The 17793-nt window shown below is 35.5% G+C and overlaps 1 protein-coding gene and 1 long non-coding RNA gene across 23 annotated transcripts; both read right to left on the bottom strand.

Moving 5' to 3' along the window:
- Positions 1–9015: 9015 nt before the first annotated feature.
- LOC145088433 (uncharacterized) lies at positions 9016–13750 on the bottom strand. 22 transcript variants are annotated; one of them, XR_013701140.1, is made up of 8 exons: positions 13247–13749; positions 12803–13121; positions 11747–12678; positions 11102–11616; positions 10758–10851; positions 10354–10619; positions 10115–10274; positions 9016–9205 (listed from the first exon to the last, which is right to left on the bottom strand). It is a non-coding gene; the product is annotated as an uncharacterized LOC145088433 (long non-coding RNA). The 22 variants fall into 22 exon arrangements; XR_013701136.1 differs by having other exon boundaries at positions 10354–11421; positions 11521–11610; XR_013701131.1 differs by having other exon boundaries at positions 10354–11421; positions 11521–11616.
- A 152-nt stretch (positions 13751–13902) lies between these two features.
- UMAMIT14 (nodulin MtN21 /EamA-like transporter family protein) lies at positions 13903–16026 on the bottom strand. Its single transcript, XM_079028858.1, has 7 exons — positions 15744–16026; positions 15592–15654; positions 15388–15504; positions 15046–15298; positions 14789–14950; positions 14545–14696; positions 13903–14321 (listed from the first exon to the last, which is right to left on the bottom strand). Exons 1-7 carry the CDS (start codon positions 15953–15955, stop codon positions 14138–14140), a joined length of 1143 nt encoding a protein of 380 aa, XP_078884984.1. The 5' UTR covers positions 15956–16026; the 3' UTR covers positions 13903–14137.
- Positions 16027–17793: the final 1767 nt, after the last annotated feature.

Genomic DNA, 17793 nt, shown 5'->3' on the forward strand with positions numbered 1-17793 from the left:
AGTCAACTGTGCAGACTCGATGTCTGCAATCCATCGCCTGGCAGCAATGGGGTCCTTCACCCCATGGAAGTCCGGCGCACCACTGCCCCTGAAGTCCTTGAAGGACAGTATGCGAGATCCCGACTTGCTAGATGACATATCACTCCGGAATGCCCGAAGGCGATCCTCCATCAACTCCATGATCCCTTCCTTGATCGACCCAAAGAGGATGGGGGTCGACTCAAGGATGCCTCTGGTGATCTCTGACGCGATGAACTCGCGTAGTCCCTCATCAACCGGCTCGGAACCTGATCCCGAACCTGACCCCTCTCCTAAACCGCCATCTACCGGCCTCGATCGAAGTACCACCAATCTGTAATACATCACAACAAACATTAGAAATATTTATACTTCCTGAGGGATCACTGCTACTTACAAGTTCCCTGATCTTATCTTGGCCTTCCTTGGTTCGGGTACGGATCCTCTGCTTTCAGTAGTACGGGCCCATACTACCTTCCACATCTATCCGTACCTTCTTCAAGGAATGCCTCGACTCCACCAGATCCTTTTCACTACTGTCGATCACTGCTATACTCATCCTAGGCTCGCCCTAGGGAAATCTCTGATTCCACTCTATCCAGTCCTCAGTTATTGCAGGCCTCCTTGTAATGCCAATTAGCCATTACCCGAATACCATCACATGTGACGAGGATCAGATAATCCTTCGAGTACCCGACTCGTCCCTACAACGGTTGGACTCAAACAAGAGCTGCGCAATAGGATCAAACCCGACACTCTAAGATTATTCAACCCTGCACACATGTGACGTGATGCATTCGCCTAATGGCTAACTCCCACTAACCAGAGTTCCGCATAGCACGAAGCAAGCAGTATTCAGACAAGGGTAACAACCTCAATCAACTCTTTCTGCTTACAGGAACTGAGCTAGCATAAAGTGCTAAACTCATACTATCAGGCATAACCTAATCAGGCTATCCTACTTACTGTCTACTCAATATCTAGCATGCAATTCTCATACAACTGAAACACATAAAGCAGGCACATAAGGCATCACTCCTAGACCCGTAGTCCTATTCTAGCATGCTGTTCTACAAAAGTTGATAAACATAACATAAACTTGTATGGGTACTTTGGGGAATACTTACTTGAGCTCGGCCGGTCGCGCACATCACACACTTCGTTTTTTCTCGAAACTCTTTTCTCAATTTTTAGAAAACATTTTCTTTTAGAAAATCTTTTAATCCCTCGATTTGAGTTCAGACACTCCCGAAGGTGTGTCCGAATCCCTCAAACCAGGGCTCTGATACTAACTTGTAACGACCCAATTTTCACGACCAAAAATTTTGTTTTAAAACATTACTTTAGAAAATATTAATAACTAAAAACATTGTTGATCAAACCATAACACAACGTGAACCATGTCTAAAAGCCAAATCATACAACCAATCAAAATATCAGGGTACAAATCCCAGTGAAGCTCGTAAATGCGGAAACCAGAGAGTGTGTGTGTGACATGCTGCTACCGCGCCGGCTCCTTTCCCCTAGCTGAGGAGGTACCTGAAACCAAAACTGAAAACCGTAAGCACAAAGCTTAGTGAGTTCCCCCATCGTACCACATACCATACAAACACATAACATACATACTGTCAGGCCATTCTGGGGTGCCTGACTACCCGGTACGGCCATTCTGGGGTGTCGTCCTACCCGTGTCAAGCCATTCTGGGGTGCTGACTACCCGTGTCAAGCCATTCTGGGGTGCTGACTACCCATCGGTCCTAACAACCGATCCTCGGGGACTAGTCCCCTCTTACTACCTTTATCGCATATAACATAACAAGCCAGCATGCAAACATATCATCACGTACTGTCAGACATATCTGGGGTGTCTGACCTACCCTTCGGTCCTAACAACCGAACTCTACAACTATCACATATACATATCATGCCAGCATATAACATATCAGGTAGTAGCAAACCTAGATGATATCACAAAGACAATCATCTAACATACAACTCCTACCGGTGGGCCGGCATTGTGGCCGTAGACCCACCGCTACTGGAAGGTAACTCACCTCGAAGTAGCTGCTGATCTGATCGGGAACTGACTGTCTACTGCTGCTGCTGCTGCTCCGGAAATCCTCCGGCTGCAATTCCCACAACGTACCCAATCAAACACTGCTAACTGTCCTTTGGGTAAAATGACCATTTTACCCCCGATCATGCCCTAAGTCACAGACAGAGTCAACTTTCAGTTGACCCGACTCGCCGAGTCCCTACCCAAACGATTGTCCTGGATCCCGTTTCTACTTGTCGAGTTAGGCGACGACTCGACGAGTTCTCCTTCTAAACTGATATTCAAGTCCTTCATCCTACTCGCCGAGTTGTATGAACAACTCGTCGAGTTCATCTTCATCTGATGAACACTTATGCTAAGACTCGCCGAGTTGTATGAACAACTCGCCGAGTCTGTTCTTGGTCTAAGGAGATTTGCTTTGAACTCGCCGAGTCAGGGCATTGACTCGCCGAGTACCTCCAAAGATGAGTTCAGCTTCCGATTCACTGAGTCACACCCCATGACTCACTGCTCACTCGACACTACGAAAAGGGGACAAACTCGGAGACTCGCGAACAGACTCGCTGAGTCGTTGCCATGCATCCACTAAATACACGGATTTGCTTGATTCCAGTCCATGCCATTCACAGATCTGGACTTCTAGGACACGAATCACACGTAAAGTTTCCAACTTTACGTGTAGATATTCACCAATACGGATTTTAGGGCTCAAAATGCCTCAAAATGGTAGATCTAGGGTGGACAAGCAACATGGGGTCATAAAACTAACAGATCTGAGCTCCTGGAGCTCAATCTTGCCTAGATCTAGAGACCAATCGACTTATTGCAAACCCTCAAGCATGCACAATCTTGGAAATGGCTCAAAAAGGACTTTAATGGAGCTATAAGGGACAATAAGCTTAAAAAACAGAGGGGAAACGAGCTATACCTTAGGGGAAACGTTGGAATGACACAGAGATGCTTGGCCTCCTTCTCCTCTTCTTGATTCCCTCTTCTTTTCCTTTAAAGAAACTTCAAGAACACCACAAAACACTTCAAACTCACAAGGAAGCAAGGCTAGAGAGAGATACAGGGCTCTGAGGGTGAATGGGGGCGAGGTTGGGGCGGATAAGTCGTTTAAATAGGGTGCAAACCCTTGAAACTTAGGGTTTCATACAACAGGTGTGACTCGCCGAGTCCAGGATATGGACTCGCCGAGTCACCAACTTAAACGTGTCCCGGGTCCCGCATCCACTCGGCGAGTCGAACCTATGACTCGCCGAGTCCAAGGCTAAAAGAAGGGAAATACTCAAATAAGATTTACGTACCAGGAACCGGGTGCTACAACTCATTTTACTTGTATCACAGGTGACGAGGTGAATTTACATTACACTGAGAGATTAAGGAGATATAGATCACTAGTGTAAATGAATGGAAGTTCTATTTATGCTTATATTTTTGTATTGACGATGACATCCCAAATGTTTTAAAATGAATAAAAATATATTTCTTCGGAAATGCTTTGGTAATGAAATTATCATGTTTTTCTGGGAACAAATTCCGCAACATTTTTATTTAAAGAGATACTCTGATTTTTATAAAGTATAAACAAAATAGGTCTTTTCTGGCCGTGAAAATGGGGATGTCACAAGTATTGCTTCAGCAGTGCTATTAGTTGTTCCTTGGTCTTGTCTGATAAGTGAGCACCAATGCGTACTGGTTGTTCTGGATATTCCATGTTTATCTGGTGCTACTCGGTGGAACATCCCTCCTTGGACTTCTTTGGTGCTCGCATAAGCTTTGGAGTAACTATGATCTGGTGGCAATGTTGTGTCCTGGTATTTGTGGCATGGACCGTCGCCGATCCCTGGTGTGTGCTAAATTTAACGATGTTGTGGATCGTCGACGGTACGAGGTGTAGTAAGGAGATTGTCGATCGTCCAAGTAGAATGTTGTGTTCTGTTGGCTACTGGATCACATAGAATTCGACTGTTCTTGTGATTTGGTCCCTTGCGTCGTGACTGACCAACTTAAAGGGCAGCCGAATAGTGCCTAATGGCCACAAGCTATGTCCGGTGAATCCTACCAATGGTCCACCGGTTAGGGGCTGTAGCACCTCCTTCCACACATCTGGTAGTTGCCAGAAACAATGCTCATAAAGTATATCAGAGCAACTACCATTGTCAATGTATATTCGATGGACTTTCGTGTTATAGAAGGATCCAGATATAAGGAGTGGGTCTCGCGGATCCCAGTTCGATGGTCTGGTATCGCTGCTCGAGAAACTAATGTTAAGTAGGTTTCTTGAGAGTGCCTCTATCTCGTCTTCTGCGTAGTGAGGTGTATTTATCTTACAAGAGTTAGAGATGGTGAGCACCTTTGTGTCGTCATATAGATTTGTCTACAACAGACCGAGATGCGATATCACCGTTTGAGGCAGTGAAACATCCGACGACAGTTCCAGAAACTGCTCTGGAGTACTGGCTCTACTTTTTTTGTCGTAATCGGCGGGACATGTTCTATTAGCACATGGATTGGGACACGTGTTCTACACTCGCGATGATGGTGGTTGTTTAACGTCATCGGTATTTTAAACAGATCTTCTATTGCGTCCAAGAGGTTGTTGGATTTAGATCCCCCTTTTGCAGAGAACCAGCATCGTTTATTTGTTGTATCACTCTGAGGATACGTCCGGATGGCGCCAAATGTTATGATATGCTCTATAGGGGTTTGGATGTTGGATGATGGATTTGTCCTGGAAGCTTTCCTGAGAACACAACACAGAAAAATCGTTAAAGGACGTCCGGGTGTTCTCACGGGACGTCACTCCGACAATCAAGTTAGTTTTCTAACAAAGGTAATTTTAGGGTAATATTCGTGAGAGAGAAGATGGATCCCTCCTTTGAGGCGGAAGGGATCCTTTTATACCTGTTACTAACAGATAGTGGGGACCTCGTCCAATGGGTGTGAGACATGGTCTCCTCTGACTGGGAGGTTCACGCTCATGTTAACTAACTGCCTGGTGACGTCAGTTATGGGCGTCACCTAAGCTTCTTGTCACGTCCTCATTGGTCGTGATTGAATGAGAAAATCACGGGTAATACTCTTTCCTTGTGGAGGAAAGTGAACTGCCACCCCGATACTGGCTCACTTAGGCTAAGACCGGGTCTTGGCCAAGGTTTTGGCATGATAACGTCTCTATTATGTTTTTCGTTAAATTTAACGTGGCCGTTCATAGTAACATTAACAATATATCTCCTTTTTAATATATTAACTAGAGGGAATGCCCTCGCTTCGCTACCGATCAGGGAAAGTCAGGGATTAAAGATGTGAGATTATGGGGGATGCCAACAATTTAGGTCATATTAGATACTTGATTTTGCAAAACATATTGATTCAGCATCCTAAATAGAAAATGAAAAGAAATTGGTTTCCTCAAATTACAAATTTAAACCAAAACTAAAATTTCCTTCAATGTGTTTTTCCGCCAGTTTCCTTACCAATGTTCTTCTTCCATATCTGCTTTCTTTCTTTATGGCCATATGTTTCCATGTTTCTTGCTACATTGCCACTGTTAATAACCCAATTCTCCTTATTTAATTCCATTAACTGATAATAATTCTTGTACTTTCAAATAAAAAATGATTATTAGATAAACTATGACAAAGTGAGGAATTGACAATGACATCATGTAAAAAATAGTGAAATTACAAGTTATATAATTTTATTAGTTTGGTGCATCATGTAAAAATATGAGAAATCGAAAAGTCGAAAACAACCTTAGTATTATAAAGTCGTGGAAATGGGACAAAAGAATATGACTAAAATTGAAATTAGTACATTTACAACCTAAATATGGGAAATGTACGAAATGGCAATGTACTTCGGTTTTTGGTTAAGAAATCAAAATAAAATAAAAAAAGAAATATATATATATATATATATATATATATATATATATATATATATATATGTATAAATTGAAAGTACATTGATAATTGGTGCATTTACCACCTAAATATGAAGAAAGGCAAAAAAAATAGCAATGTATTATGATTTCGATAAAAAAATCAAATAAATTACAAAAAACAAAAACAAAAATCTGTCAATTCAAAGTACATGGTTATTTAGTGCATTTACCACCTAAATATGGAAAATGCACCAAATGGAAATGTAATTTGTTTTTTCGGTAAAGAAATCAAAAGAGAATGAAAAAAAACAGAAACAAAAAGGTATAACGTAAAAGTACATTGTTATTTATTATATTTACCACCTAAATATGAAAAAATGAAACAAATAGCAATGTACTTTGGGTTTTGGTAAAAAATCAAACAAATTGCAAAAAACTAAAACAAAAAGATTTAAATTCAAATTACATTGCAATTTAGTGCATTTAACACCTAAATATGAAAATTGCAACAAATAGCAATGTGCTTTGGTTTTTGGTAAAAAAAACAAATAAATTGATAAAAACAAAAACAAAAGGTGTAAAATCAAAGTACATTGCTATTTAGTGTTGGTTTTTGGTAAAAAATCAAAACAAATGGCAAAAAAAACATAAAAAGGTGTAAATTCAAAGTACATTGCTATTTATTGCATTTACAACCTAAATATAGAAAATGTACCAAATGGCAATGTACTTAGGTTTTTGGCAAAGAAATTAAAAAAAATAGGTATAAATTCAAAGTATATTGTTATTTTGGTCATTTAACTCCTAAAAATTGAAAATGCACCTAGACAATGTAGCTTGGTTTTTGAAAAAAAAAATCAAAAGAAAATGAAAAAAACAGGAAAAAAACATTTAAATTCAAAGTACGTTGCTATTTACTATATTTACCACATAAATATGGAAAATGCACCAAATGGCAATGTACTTTGGTTTTTGATAAAAAAAAATCAAAATAAATTTGCAAAAACCAGGAAAGTACATTCTTATTTAGTGCATTTACCAGCTAAATATGAAAAAATCCAACAAATAGCAATGTATTTTGCTTTTTGGTAAAAAAAAAATGAAACAAATTGCAATCTTTATTAAAAAAAAGTATGTTAGTGTCCCGTGTATGATAATAAAAAATAATTTGTTTATGCATAATCAATTCATGAACCACATCACCTCAACTCTAACCCCGCACCCTCAAAATATTAAAAACTATCTAAGAATGTGAAAATTAACACAAAAAGAATCGTTAGTGTGTGGACGTGTGTGAATTGACACAAAAAAGAACGTGAAAATGTACCACAACTCTAACCCAGGCTTAAAAGGATCGTTTTTAAAAGTACAACTATAGTTTTTTTTTTTTTTTGGAAAAATATTCCAAAGAATAGACAATGCATTAGTTGATTGAATGTGAATAAACTGAAAATTATTTTATTAGATGTTTGTTTTCATCTATTAATTGTTTTTGTATTTCTTAGATGATTCTTATCAATCATTGGATCCATTGTGACAAAGAGAATCCTTTCCAACTCCAACTATATTAAGTATATAATTATAAATTTTAAAATATTACTGATAAAAATATAGTGCTAATATAGATATTTAACTCTTTTTAGTTATTTACGTTTAATTGAATACGCTTTTTTTCACTCGAATCATACCCTACAAAAGTTAAAAACTTAGACCCAACCCATTTTATAAATAACTAGTAGTGTGCCCGCGCGATGCGGCGGCGACAATTTGTTTCTATTCCGGTGATTAGTTTCCGAACGAAAGTTAGTAGTATTTTGGCGGTCATCAAATTTTTTCCTTTCGCTTTGTTTCATTCTGGCGATTCGTTTCATTCCGGCGATCAATTGTCTCTAGACGGACAACAAATAGTAATTTTCGTCTATTACTGTTTATGTGGCAATGGCACCAAATAGTTTTTATGTGTCAGTTAGTTATATTCTGTTGTTCGATAGTTTGCTTCAGCCCTATGGCGAATTGTTTATTCGGTGATTAGTTTTCTTTTGGCATGTTGTTGTTTCATGATAAAAAGAAAAGTATGCTGTTAATTTGCAATGTGACATCGTGCTGCCAAAGCGGTGAATTGTTTATTTTTGGCGAGTAGTTTCTTTTTGATGATTATGATTTGGGATGAGGGTAACAAATATACGTATGCTGTTTTGGTTTAAAAATATAAATATACTACTACTTTGGGATAAAAATAAAAATCTACTATCTTTGAGATAAAAACAGTAGTACTTTCTATTTGGACTAAAAATAAAATATGTTGATGTACCCATCAATTTAAAACACCTATATAATACATTAAAGAGGTACTAAGGACGATGAATGAAAATTTTTTTTTTCAACAAATAATTCTATTATGACAATTAGATTCTTTTTAATTCGAGGCCAATAGGTTTCTTTTTTCTAAAGGTATTGTTTCAACAAAATGGAATTTTTTTTGACAATATCACACTAAAAAGATTGTAATATGTAGGTTCACCGAGCACACAAAGCATAGAAACCGCACTATACCAAACATCACAATATAAATGGTTCAAATATGAAATAAATTACTAAAAAAAATAATATACAATTAATGTTAAAAATATAAAATATAGACCACGCTCAAAGTTTACAAAGCTATAAGAACGAAATAGTAATTAACATTACAACAAAACTCTCACAAGTCTAAATATGGAGTTGACATTAAAAATGCGAACATTGATAGATATTTCGTTACTTAAAATTGAGAATTATAGGTTGATTTTCACAAATAAAATTTATAAGCCGTTTTCTTATAATATATTAAGAAATGTTGACCAAAAATTAAGGTTTAGACTTTGTAATATTAATGTTTGACTTAAGCTTACTTGGAGTAGTATTAAGGCCACATCGTCCCTTTAAGTGGGTGATGTAATACTTAATCCCATTCCAACCATAAGTTACTTTTAAGTCAAAAGTAACAAATAACTCAATATAAATAATAACACATTATACTAAGTAACATCCACCTATGAGTAAATACATAATATTTGATCAAAATCATGTTATAATGATTAATATTTTAAGGTGTGCATCATATTTTATAGAAGCTAAATTTGAATCAAGAAATGTAACAATTAATACAAGAAAAGTAACCAAATTAATGAAATGTTGAATGTTATGGTAGGCTCCCAATTTCATGCTCCTTTGTGATGTCCTCTTTAGGTAAAGCTTAATATCTGCAAGTGGAGCATAACCGAGAGGTGTTCAATCAACTGCAATATTGAATATGTAATAGGTAAAGTTTTAAAAAGTAGAATGTAATAATTGGAATAGTAAATGCAACAAAAGTACATTGCCATTTTTTTTAATGATGTGCAGAAAATCCAAAAATACAAAATACTTAAAAACATACTAACATTATTTACACATAGATACTGCAAGTCCAAATCTGGTCCAATAAAAACAATTGATGAGGTCAATTAACAAAGAAATTAGGACTGCAATTTGCACTGAAAAAGTTATTGCATTATACTTCTTAGTTGGCATCAGATTATAAACCCCATATATGCTAATGTTAACAAAAAATGTAAAGGTTGCAAGTAAATGCCAAATCTTGTATATAAATCTAGCAAAAGAAAAAGAAAAAGGAAACTGGGTAAAAGAACGATACATTAGAATTTATAAATAAATAAATAAATAAATAAATAAAAAAGTTGGGGATTATACGATTTTATAATATTAATAATTAGGATTCATTATAAGATCAATGATATCTTAATACAAAAAATAAATTTATATTTTTGACTTATCATTTAGTAAGCTTTATATTGTTTAACTTTATCTTTTATCGTGGCATGATCATAGACTGTTATAAGCTACTGATCAGTAGTTAGAACCTCTGATTTTTGGTTTTTGGGTTCTGAGCATATTCAATGTCGCTTTTTTTTCGTAACAGATGAAGATAACCTCAATAATTTACTTGGTGCTACGGAGCAACACACACTTGACCAGATTGTATTTCACAAATCAGATACATAGCAACAAAATACATGATTTGTATAGTCAAGGGCATTTAGAAGGGTTTTTTTTTTTAATCTGAACACAAACTGTTATTTTCAATCAAACCAGAAACAGACAACTCGAACCTTTATGAAGATTGGGCCAACACCTTTTAAAGCGGGAATAAGCAAATTGTTGAATTTCTTAATTGATTAACCAAAGTTGTTCCTTCTCAGGCTTGTAAAGCTTGAAGAAAAGAAGTATCTCATCTTCTGTTTTTTTAGGTGCTGGGAGAGGCTTCAAATTCTGAAGAAAAAAAAATATTTTCAGAAAAATCTAATAAAAGCTAGAATGGATATTTATAAAGTTTTAAAGATAATACTACCTATCCAATCTCTATCTCCAAGAGCAATTTCAATTCAGCAATGTTGTTTTTATTAGAAGCCTCCCTGAACTGGCCAACCAGCACACCCAAAGTGTTATAATTCCATTACAAATATCAATTAAAATTAAAACCAAATAACAAATAAGAGCATATAGATTGTGTTTCCTCTTGTGGTGTCAAAGGGCGATATGTATGATTCTGCCTCTATGGCCATATCAAAAATTGTTGGCATTGAACAAGCATACTAAATTCTTTTGCACCTACTCCTGCAACCCAAAATAGACAATTGGAATACCTAAATTTACTAATTATTAACTAAAACATAATGCATGGGCCATCAAAACATAACACTATAAATTGCTCAGACTTTTAGAAACATAGAGAAGAAATCAGAGTATGAGTACCTTGAAAATGTTAAAGGGTATCTGTTTTTGGTTTCGTTTACAAGATTAAGAACTGTGTGGAGGAGGGAGCAGGAGGTTGACACCACAATGTTGTCTGCACAAATCATTCTTTCACTTTTGGAACTTCCTTACAAATTAATCATTATTCTTGCAAGTATGATAAAAATATACCATAGTTTTCAAGAGTGACTTGTAAAAAAAATGATAGTTTTCAAGATCAAGAACTTATGACAATATGCAAAACCGATCATTTATTTGTCAAAACATTATAACCAGACTCCTAAAGAAAACCATAAATTTTTACCAACGAAACCAGACTCCTACAGAAAACCATAAATTTTTACCAACGACATCCTGAAGAGACTCTAGAATCCCACCAGATTCAGCAATGTCATTAGCCCAAATGTTCCTTCCATCAGCAACTCCAGCAAGAACAGGGAAAATATCAACACCAGGATGCAAAAAAGATGAATCAATTAAAAAAACATACACAAGTGACAATAGATCAAATAGCTGAACAACACTTACAACTTTTGAATAAGTTGATCAATATTCATCCAGCCATCACGATTAATTTTAAAATTTATTAAATTAATAAGCAAATATTTCAGCCTCACTTGGGTTTGATGATCACTCATAAAGGGCATTATCAAACAATCAAGCCCTATTGAAATGAATAAAAAACATATAGCAAGCTTTTAAATAGAAAAATATAATATAGAAATTAGCAAAAAATGTATTAGCATTGGGGAAAAGTGTTAACCTTAGATATTGTTTTGGATGATCAAGGAAGAGGGAATTAAAGTCATACCTCAACTACCCTTTTTGTTACATCAAGTTTAAGCATCGCTTCCTGTAGCTTTGGAATCGAACATTTCATCAAACACATGGCGTGCAAAATGAAATAAAATTCCAATTAATAAGAAAATATTTGAGTATAGCCAACAATGCACTGAAAATAGTTCAATAATCAGGAAACAAGATCGTACCTATAATTTAAAAGTATCCTCAGAACAAAAAACATCTCTTTTATCTCGTTAACTTCTCAGATGACTAAGCTTCAACTGGTGTGCAGCCTGAGACAGAAGGTAGAAACATATTCGTTGGTGTTGATGGTGATAACATGATAGGATTAGGGTTTCTCGTCTTGAAAGAAGGTAGAATATGAGCGATAGAGGGGGTGACGATAACGGTGGCTATATTAGGGTTTTAAAAGCTGGATGTTCATTATTGTTTTCTTGAGCAGACACATGTGCGATTATGGTTTTAAGAGGAGAAACAAAGGTAGAGAAAAGTAGAGTTGTAGGGTGTCGATCATCCAGTGTAGAAGGATGAGCATTTGATTGAGCACATAACACTTAATGGATGAAGGGATCTCCGGTTACCTTCTACAGCTTGCAGCGGCGGCGGAAGGAGAGTGGAGAGGGTGGTGGTACTGAAGGTCCACCGGAAACTGAAGCAAGTAAGAAGAGAGATAGAATAGATGTGGGTTTGACGGCGTCTGATGTTTTGTCGAGGATGTTAGGGTTAAGATAGAGTAAAGATACGATGAGTTACATTGTAAGCTTAAAAAGATTGTACACCATGTTGTAATAGTTATACCTCTTAAATTTCAAGAAATAGACAATATGTTTAATAATATAGTAAAGATAAAGATTTATTATATTACTATACGATAATTAAACCAGGTTGATGCCTTTCGAAATTGTATGTTGGTGGGATTGTGATAAAAGCTTCACGAACGCATTCCTTGGAAAACACTTCCGGCTTTCATTTCCATATGTAATTGATCTTTCTCTCTAAGCCAATCGAAGCTTCTTTTTGAGATAAAATCACGTGCTTCATCATAAGATATATCATCGATCGATAATTAAAGTCGCCTAAGGCTATTCGGAGTGGGCATACAAACCCTCGACAGCTTCTACAAAGTTCCATTCTAGAAGATCATTACATATTTTACATGACAGGATTGAAAAAGAAAATTATAGGAGTATTTAAATGAAAAAGATTTTATGATTATGAAGATCATTAAATATTTTACATACCTTTATAAATGGATTTTATCTTTTATAAAGTGAATTCCCATTTGGTTATTTATTTGTAGTGAATTTCTGGACTATAACTTGAATTAATCTCTCGCACCTGCAGATGTAGGGGAATGCCTTGCTACTGCAACCAATATAGAAATTAACATGTCATCCAAAGCTGTTTCAGGGACAATCGTTTCCAATCAGCATAAATGTTGATTCAATTGGTATCCGAGTCGATCTTTATCTTTGTATGTGGAAATACCATCGATTACAATTCTTTCTTGAATATAACCTTTTACAATGAGTGCGACATGAGTGGCACCATCTCCAACATCTATCACAACCAGTGTTTTGGCAAAATAGTTAATATAGAAAAATCATAAGTTCCCTAATTCACTATATCTTTTGGGAATTCTATGGAACAGGTGGTGTACATATCTAAAAAACAAAACAACTAACCTTCGATGTTGCGTACCCAACAGCTAGAGCAAGCACTCGTTGAATCACAATTCAAGTTGTTAACATGGAAAATAAAAATCAAAAGACGGAAAATCACACCAACAATTTTAAAGAAACCCTAATCTAGAAGAAATCAGGAAAGAAAACGTACTGTAGTGCAAGTGTGGTCTTCCGATGTCTATTTCATCTACTTTACACCTCTCTCTCTCACTCGATCTTTGTCTCTCGACTCGTCTGTCTATAAAAATGAAGTATCAAACCTGTCGCAAGAACGGAAGGAAGGCTTGAGGAATTTGAGTAGATAGATAGATGAGAGATAGGCGGGAAAGCATCAGACTATGTGACTGATCGGAATCGGAAGCGGAAGAAGGGAGAGGCGGTCTCAAAATGGAATAAAACACAAGTAGATGAGGCGGCGGTTATATCGAGGGTGTAGCCCTTCCATATATTTGAAAGAAAACCATTGCCATTGAAATGTTTCTTGTATTCATGTACAAATAAAAGACATTGAAATGCAATTGTGATTTCGTATATCATATGGGCTTTTGACACTACAATAATTCATAGTTAAAACTTAAATTGTGTAATAAAACCTCTAATCCTGGAGATCTAAGTCACTCTATATTTTTCTGTTAAAAACTTTAGTATAAATCTCTTAATTTTACAAAATCACGATAGTATAAATAAACTACTTTAAAAAAATATATATTGAAGATTCTAAATTAAAATCCTAATCAAACTAATGATAGTTTGATTTTTTTTTTAACAACTAACACACATTCTAATAAACTACTTCTAAACTATAGTTTGATATCATCTAAATCATTTCCAATTGTACTTTCTCTAAATGTTTGAATCAATCGATTTCCCTTTTGATTTGAACAAAAAGAATCAGACTGAAGCTTCACCGTCAACTATCTCGGATTTTGAAATCTCATTGTGATTCTTTTCTTGGGTCGGATTCAAGTCAACAATTCCTAGCTCGTCATTTCTTGAATCGGACAAAGTCGAGTCCTTACTTTTACCCCATATGATTAGGTATAATCCGAGAACAATAATTAATGCTCCAGCAACCCTGAAAAGAGTTATTCGAAATACAAAATGATATATGCGGTCATGTAAAGTGAGCATTACAAGTTTTTTCCAATCACGTAGAGGTCATTTATGTCTTTGGGATAGTGAGTGATGTCTCACTTGGGTCCAACTTTTATGATAGGATAAAAAAACATATTTTTGTTTTAATCACCTTAATGCATACCAAACATAAAAGATACTATGTCATGAGTTACAAAACTTACCTTCCCAAGTCCAATTGTTCACCTAGAGTAAACGAGCTCACAATCACAACGATCACCATCCCAAGGGGATTGAAGGCTGTTACAAAAAAAGGTCCCTTCTTCTTCATCACTAGACCCGAAATATAGTAGCTCGCCCCTGACCGAACTATTCCCTATATCGAACCCCAAAACAAAAGAAGTTAAGGGAAAAATAAAATAGAAAACATATGAGAAATTAAGGTAATTAATCGATTTGTTTTCTTACACTATATAGTGTCGCGAATAGTTTTGTGTCCCAATTTATAGACCAAATGCCTTTTTTGCCCTTCTCAATAACAAGAGTCATCACAGTTCCTTGCAAAGCACCCATCATACAGATGAGGGTTGTTAGAGACAACTGAGCAGGATATTTCTTCAATGTCACAGCCTGAAAAAAAAAAAGCGAACCATTTAAGACAAAAAATTGAGTCTTAAATCCTTGTATGTAGCACAACAACAAAAATAGTCTTTAGTCTTATTTACCTGAAGAATGTAAAATCCAGCCCAAAAAACACAGCCGGCGGTTATCATTAGCGCACCCTTGAGATGGTGGTCTGAAGAGGGTGTAGTGGGTGGTAGAGGGTGGTGGTAGTGGTGCACTCTGGTGACCTTGGTCCATGGCAATGGGATGGGTGGTCCATTAACAAAGGTCATGACCATGGCTCCACCTACTGTCACAAGGGTCCCTATGATCTTTCCTTGGCTATGCAATCTTCTTATGTTCACCTTCTCAAGCCTACGTACAATTAAAAATTAACACGTCTTTATAAAACTAGTTAGTTTTGTTTCATTGTTTGTACATTACGAAAGTCATATTGTATGTACCTGAATATCCATGCCATGAAGAATGTCAAAGCAGGGAGAATGTTGCACATTGCTATGGCAAATGTCGCAGTGGTATACTTCATTCCAGTATAATACAATATTTGGTCCATAACAGGCCTAAATTCCACAAACTTTTTGTAATTAGATAATTCAATTAAAATGTAATATTAATGTGGTTTTAATGAGGCCTTGATGAATGCGTACTCTAATTGTGCAAGCAACATTATCTTCAAGAACACATACAACGTCATCTGAGGTCGCAGTTTCCTGTAATTTTAAGAAAAATAAAATACAATATTTGAGACACATGCATTAATATTAGTCATGATTAAAAGTAAGTAAAAGTATTAAAGTACCTTTCAAAATAGAGAGCAAATGGGCCAAAAACGATGACTGCATAAATATTTCGATAAACAGAAAATGTGCATGGATTCAATCCCTTATTTAAAGCAGACTTCACTATGATTCCATTAAAAGCGTATCCCAATTGTAAAAAGAGCACCCCGAGATATGGCTTCCCTCCATCAGCAAAACGAGACCATCGATCCCTCCACATTAATTCCTTCATCTACCCTCGATCGATGTTTTAATTTGATATCTCTCTTGACTAGTTTATGCAAATTAAAAGTTTTATAATCGAATGAATGAATGATTTTTTGTTTTGTAGTGTCCTCCATTAAAGCATGCCTTAAGAAGCTTGAGAGATGCACTAGGTACTATGTGTTTGTGTCTCCAGCTTTTCTGTTACGAAACAAAGAAGTGAAGACAATTTCTTTTTCTTAACCCGACAATCAATAGATTAAGTTGTCTTTACTAGTATTTATGTTAAGTTTGTTACATGTCCTTTTCAGTTTATTCTTAAAAGGGATTTGGCAATGTTGTCTAAAATGTGATGAGTTTTTTTTTATAAAAAAAACAAGTTTCTTTCTATGTTGACACATGGTGGTATTATACAACACTACTACCTCTAAAAACATGTGCTTTTACGTATCTTTTCTCTCATGCAAGGCGACATAGCGTGTTAATTTAGCTTAACTATTTATGGCATGTGAACATATTGTGTGTGAATGGCCAAATCTTTTCTACAAAAGCTAAAATAAGGGACCAAAAAGTTTTTACCATTCTTGTATATATAGAAAACACGAAAAATTTGAAGGTTGCAATAAGCCATTATTTTGATTTTATATTTGACCAGATTCTAAATGTCTATAATCCATTTGACCACCCTCCAATGTGGATACATGCAATCAACATTTTATAGAGGTATGTTATGGAAGGTTCAATTGTTCAAGTCAAAGATCTTGAGGTTGAATTTATGTGAATGAATCAATATCTTATCATGATCCTTGGATTTTCTTTTTACTCATCTTTTTCAGAAATTGGCCTAAATGAACTCACTGTCTTGGCTATTTGGGTATGGTTTAGAAACTTTGGTTGTTTTGGGTTAATGCGATTACCATATAGGTTTGGTTGTTTTGTGTATGGCTTAATGTAATTAAGGTACAATTTAAATTATATATGTCCCAAAAATCTTACAATAAAAAAGATGTTTATATTCCATTTCCTTGTGTTTGTTTCAATTATATTTTAGGGAATGAAAGAATGCATAGAGAGTACATTGTTCAATAGTTCCCAAACTAAATGGTTATACAATCAAAGATGTTTACATTACTGGTTTCTGCAATATGGACTTATGTAATTTATATATGGTTCATTGTGAAATGTTTCAAGATAAATTGCATAACCAATATTGCCAAATAGTGAAACAATCAACGATTCCCAATCTTTTTCATAAACAATATCAAAGTAAAGCAAACATAGAATACGTGAATAACCAATAAAAAATTGCATAACCAATACTTCCAAAGGTTCCCAAATTAACCATCAACATCAGTTTCCAAACAAGCTTACACATAAACTACTAGTTTCAAAATAAAGGATATAAATGTTTCAAGATACCAAACATTTCTTTGCAAACATAACTAGTTCCCGTTTCTCGTTCTTGGTCCCTTTCCCTTACCAACTACATGGTGCTTTGATTTTTCACTTGCTTTTTCATACCCTTTACAAGTTGTGGAGTTATTCGCTTGGTCACATTTGGCATACGTGACTGTTAGCGGGCACAACTCATCATTTTGGGAGCCTTATGCAAAAATCAAAATTAAGGCCCTATAAAAAGTTATTGTAAAATATTACTAAGTCATTCCTTTACCTCTAAGTTCAAAATTTCATATACAAAATTGATAACAAACATCTCCTAAACTCCTTATATAAGCATCATACTCATTAATAATAAATTTAAAGTGTTAATTACAAGCAACTTTTCAAAATAAGATAAGTAGTCAAGATATTACTATTTTCTAAATATTAACCATTTAGAATTTCTAAAAGTAAATTCATCTATTA

The sequence above is a fragment of the Lactuca serriola genome, chromosome 2, assembly GCF_051521515.1.
Source record: "Lactuca serriola cultivar US96UC23 chromosome 2, Lser_US96UC23_V15, whole genome shotgun sequence".
In the NCBI taxonomy this organism is placed as follows: domain Eukaryota; kingdom Viridiplantae; phylum Streptophyta; class Magnoliopsida; order Asterales; family Asteraceae; genus Lactuca; species Lactuca serriola.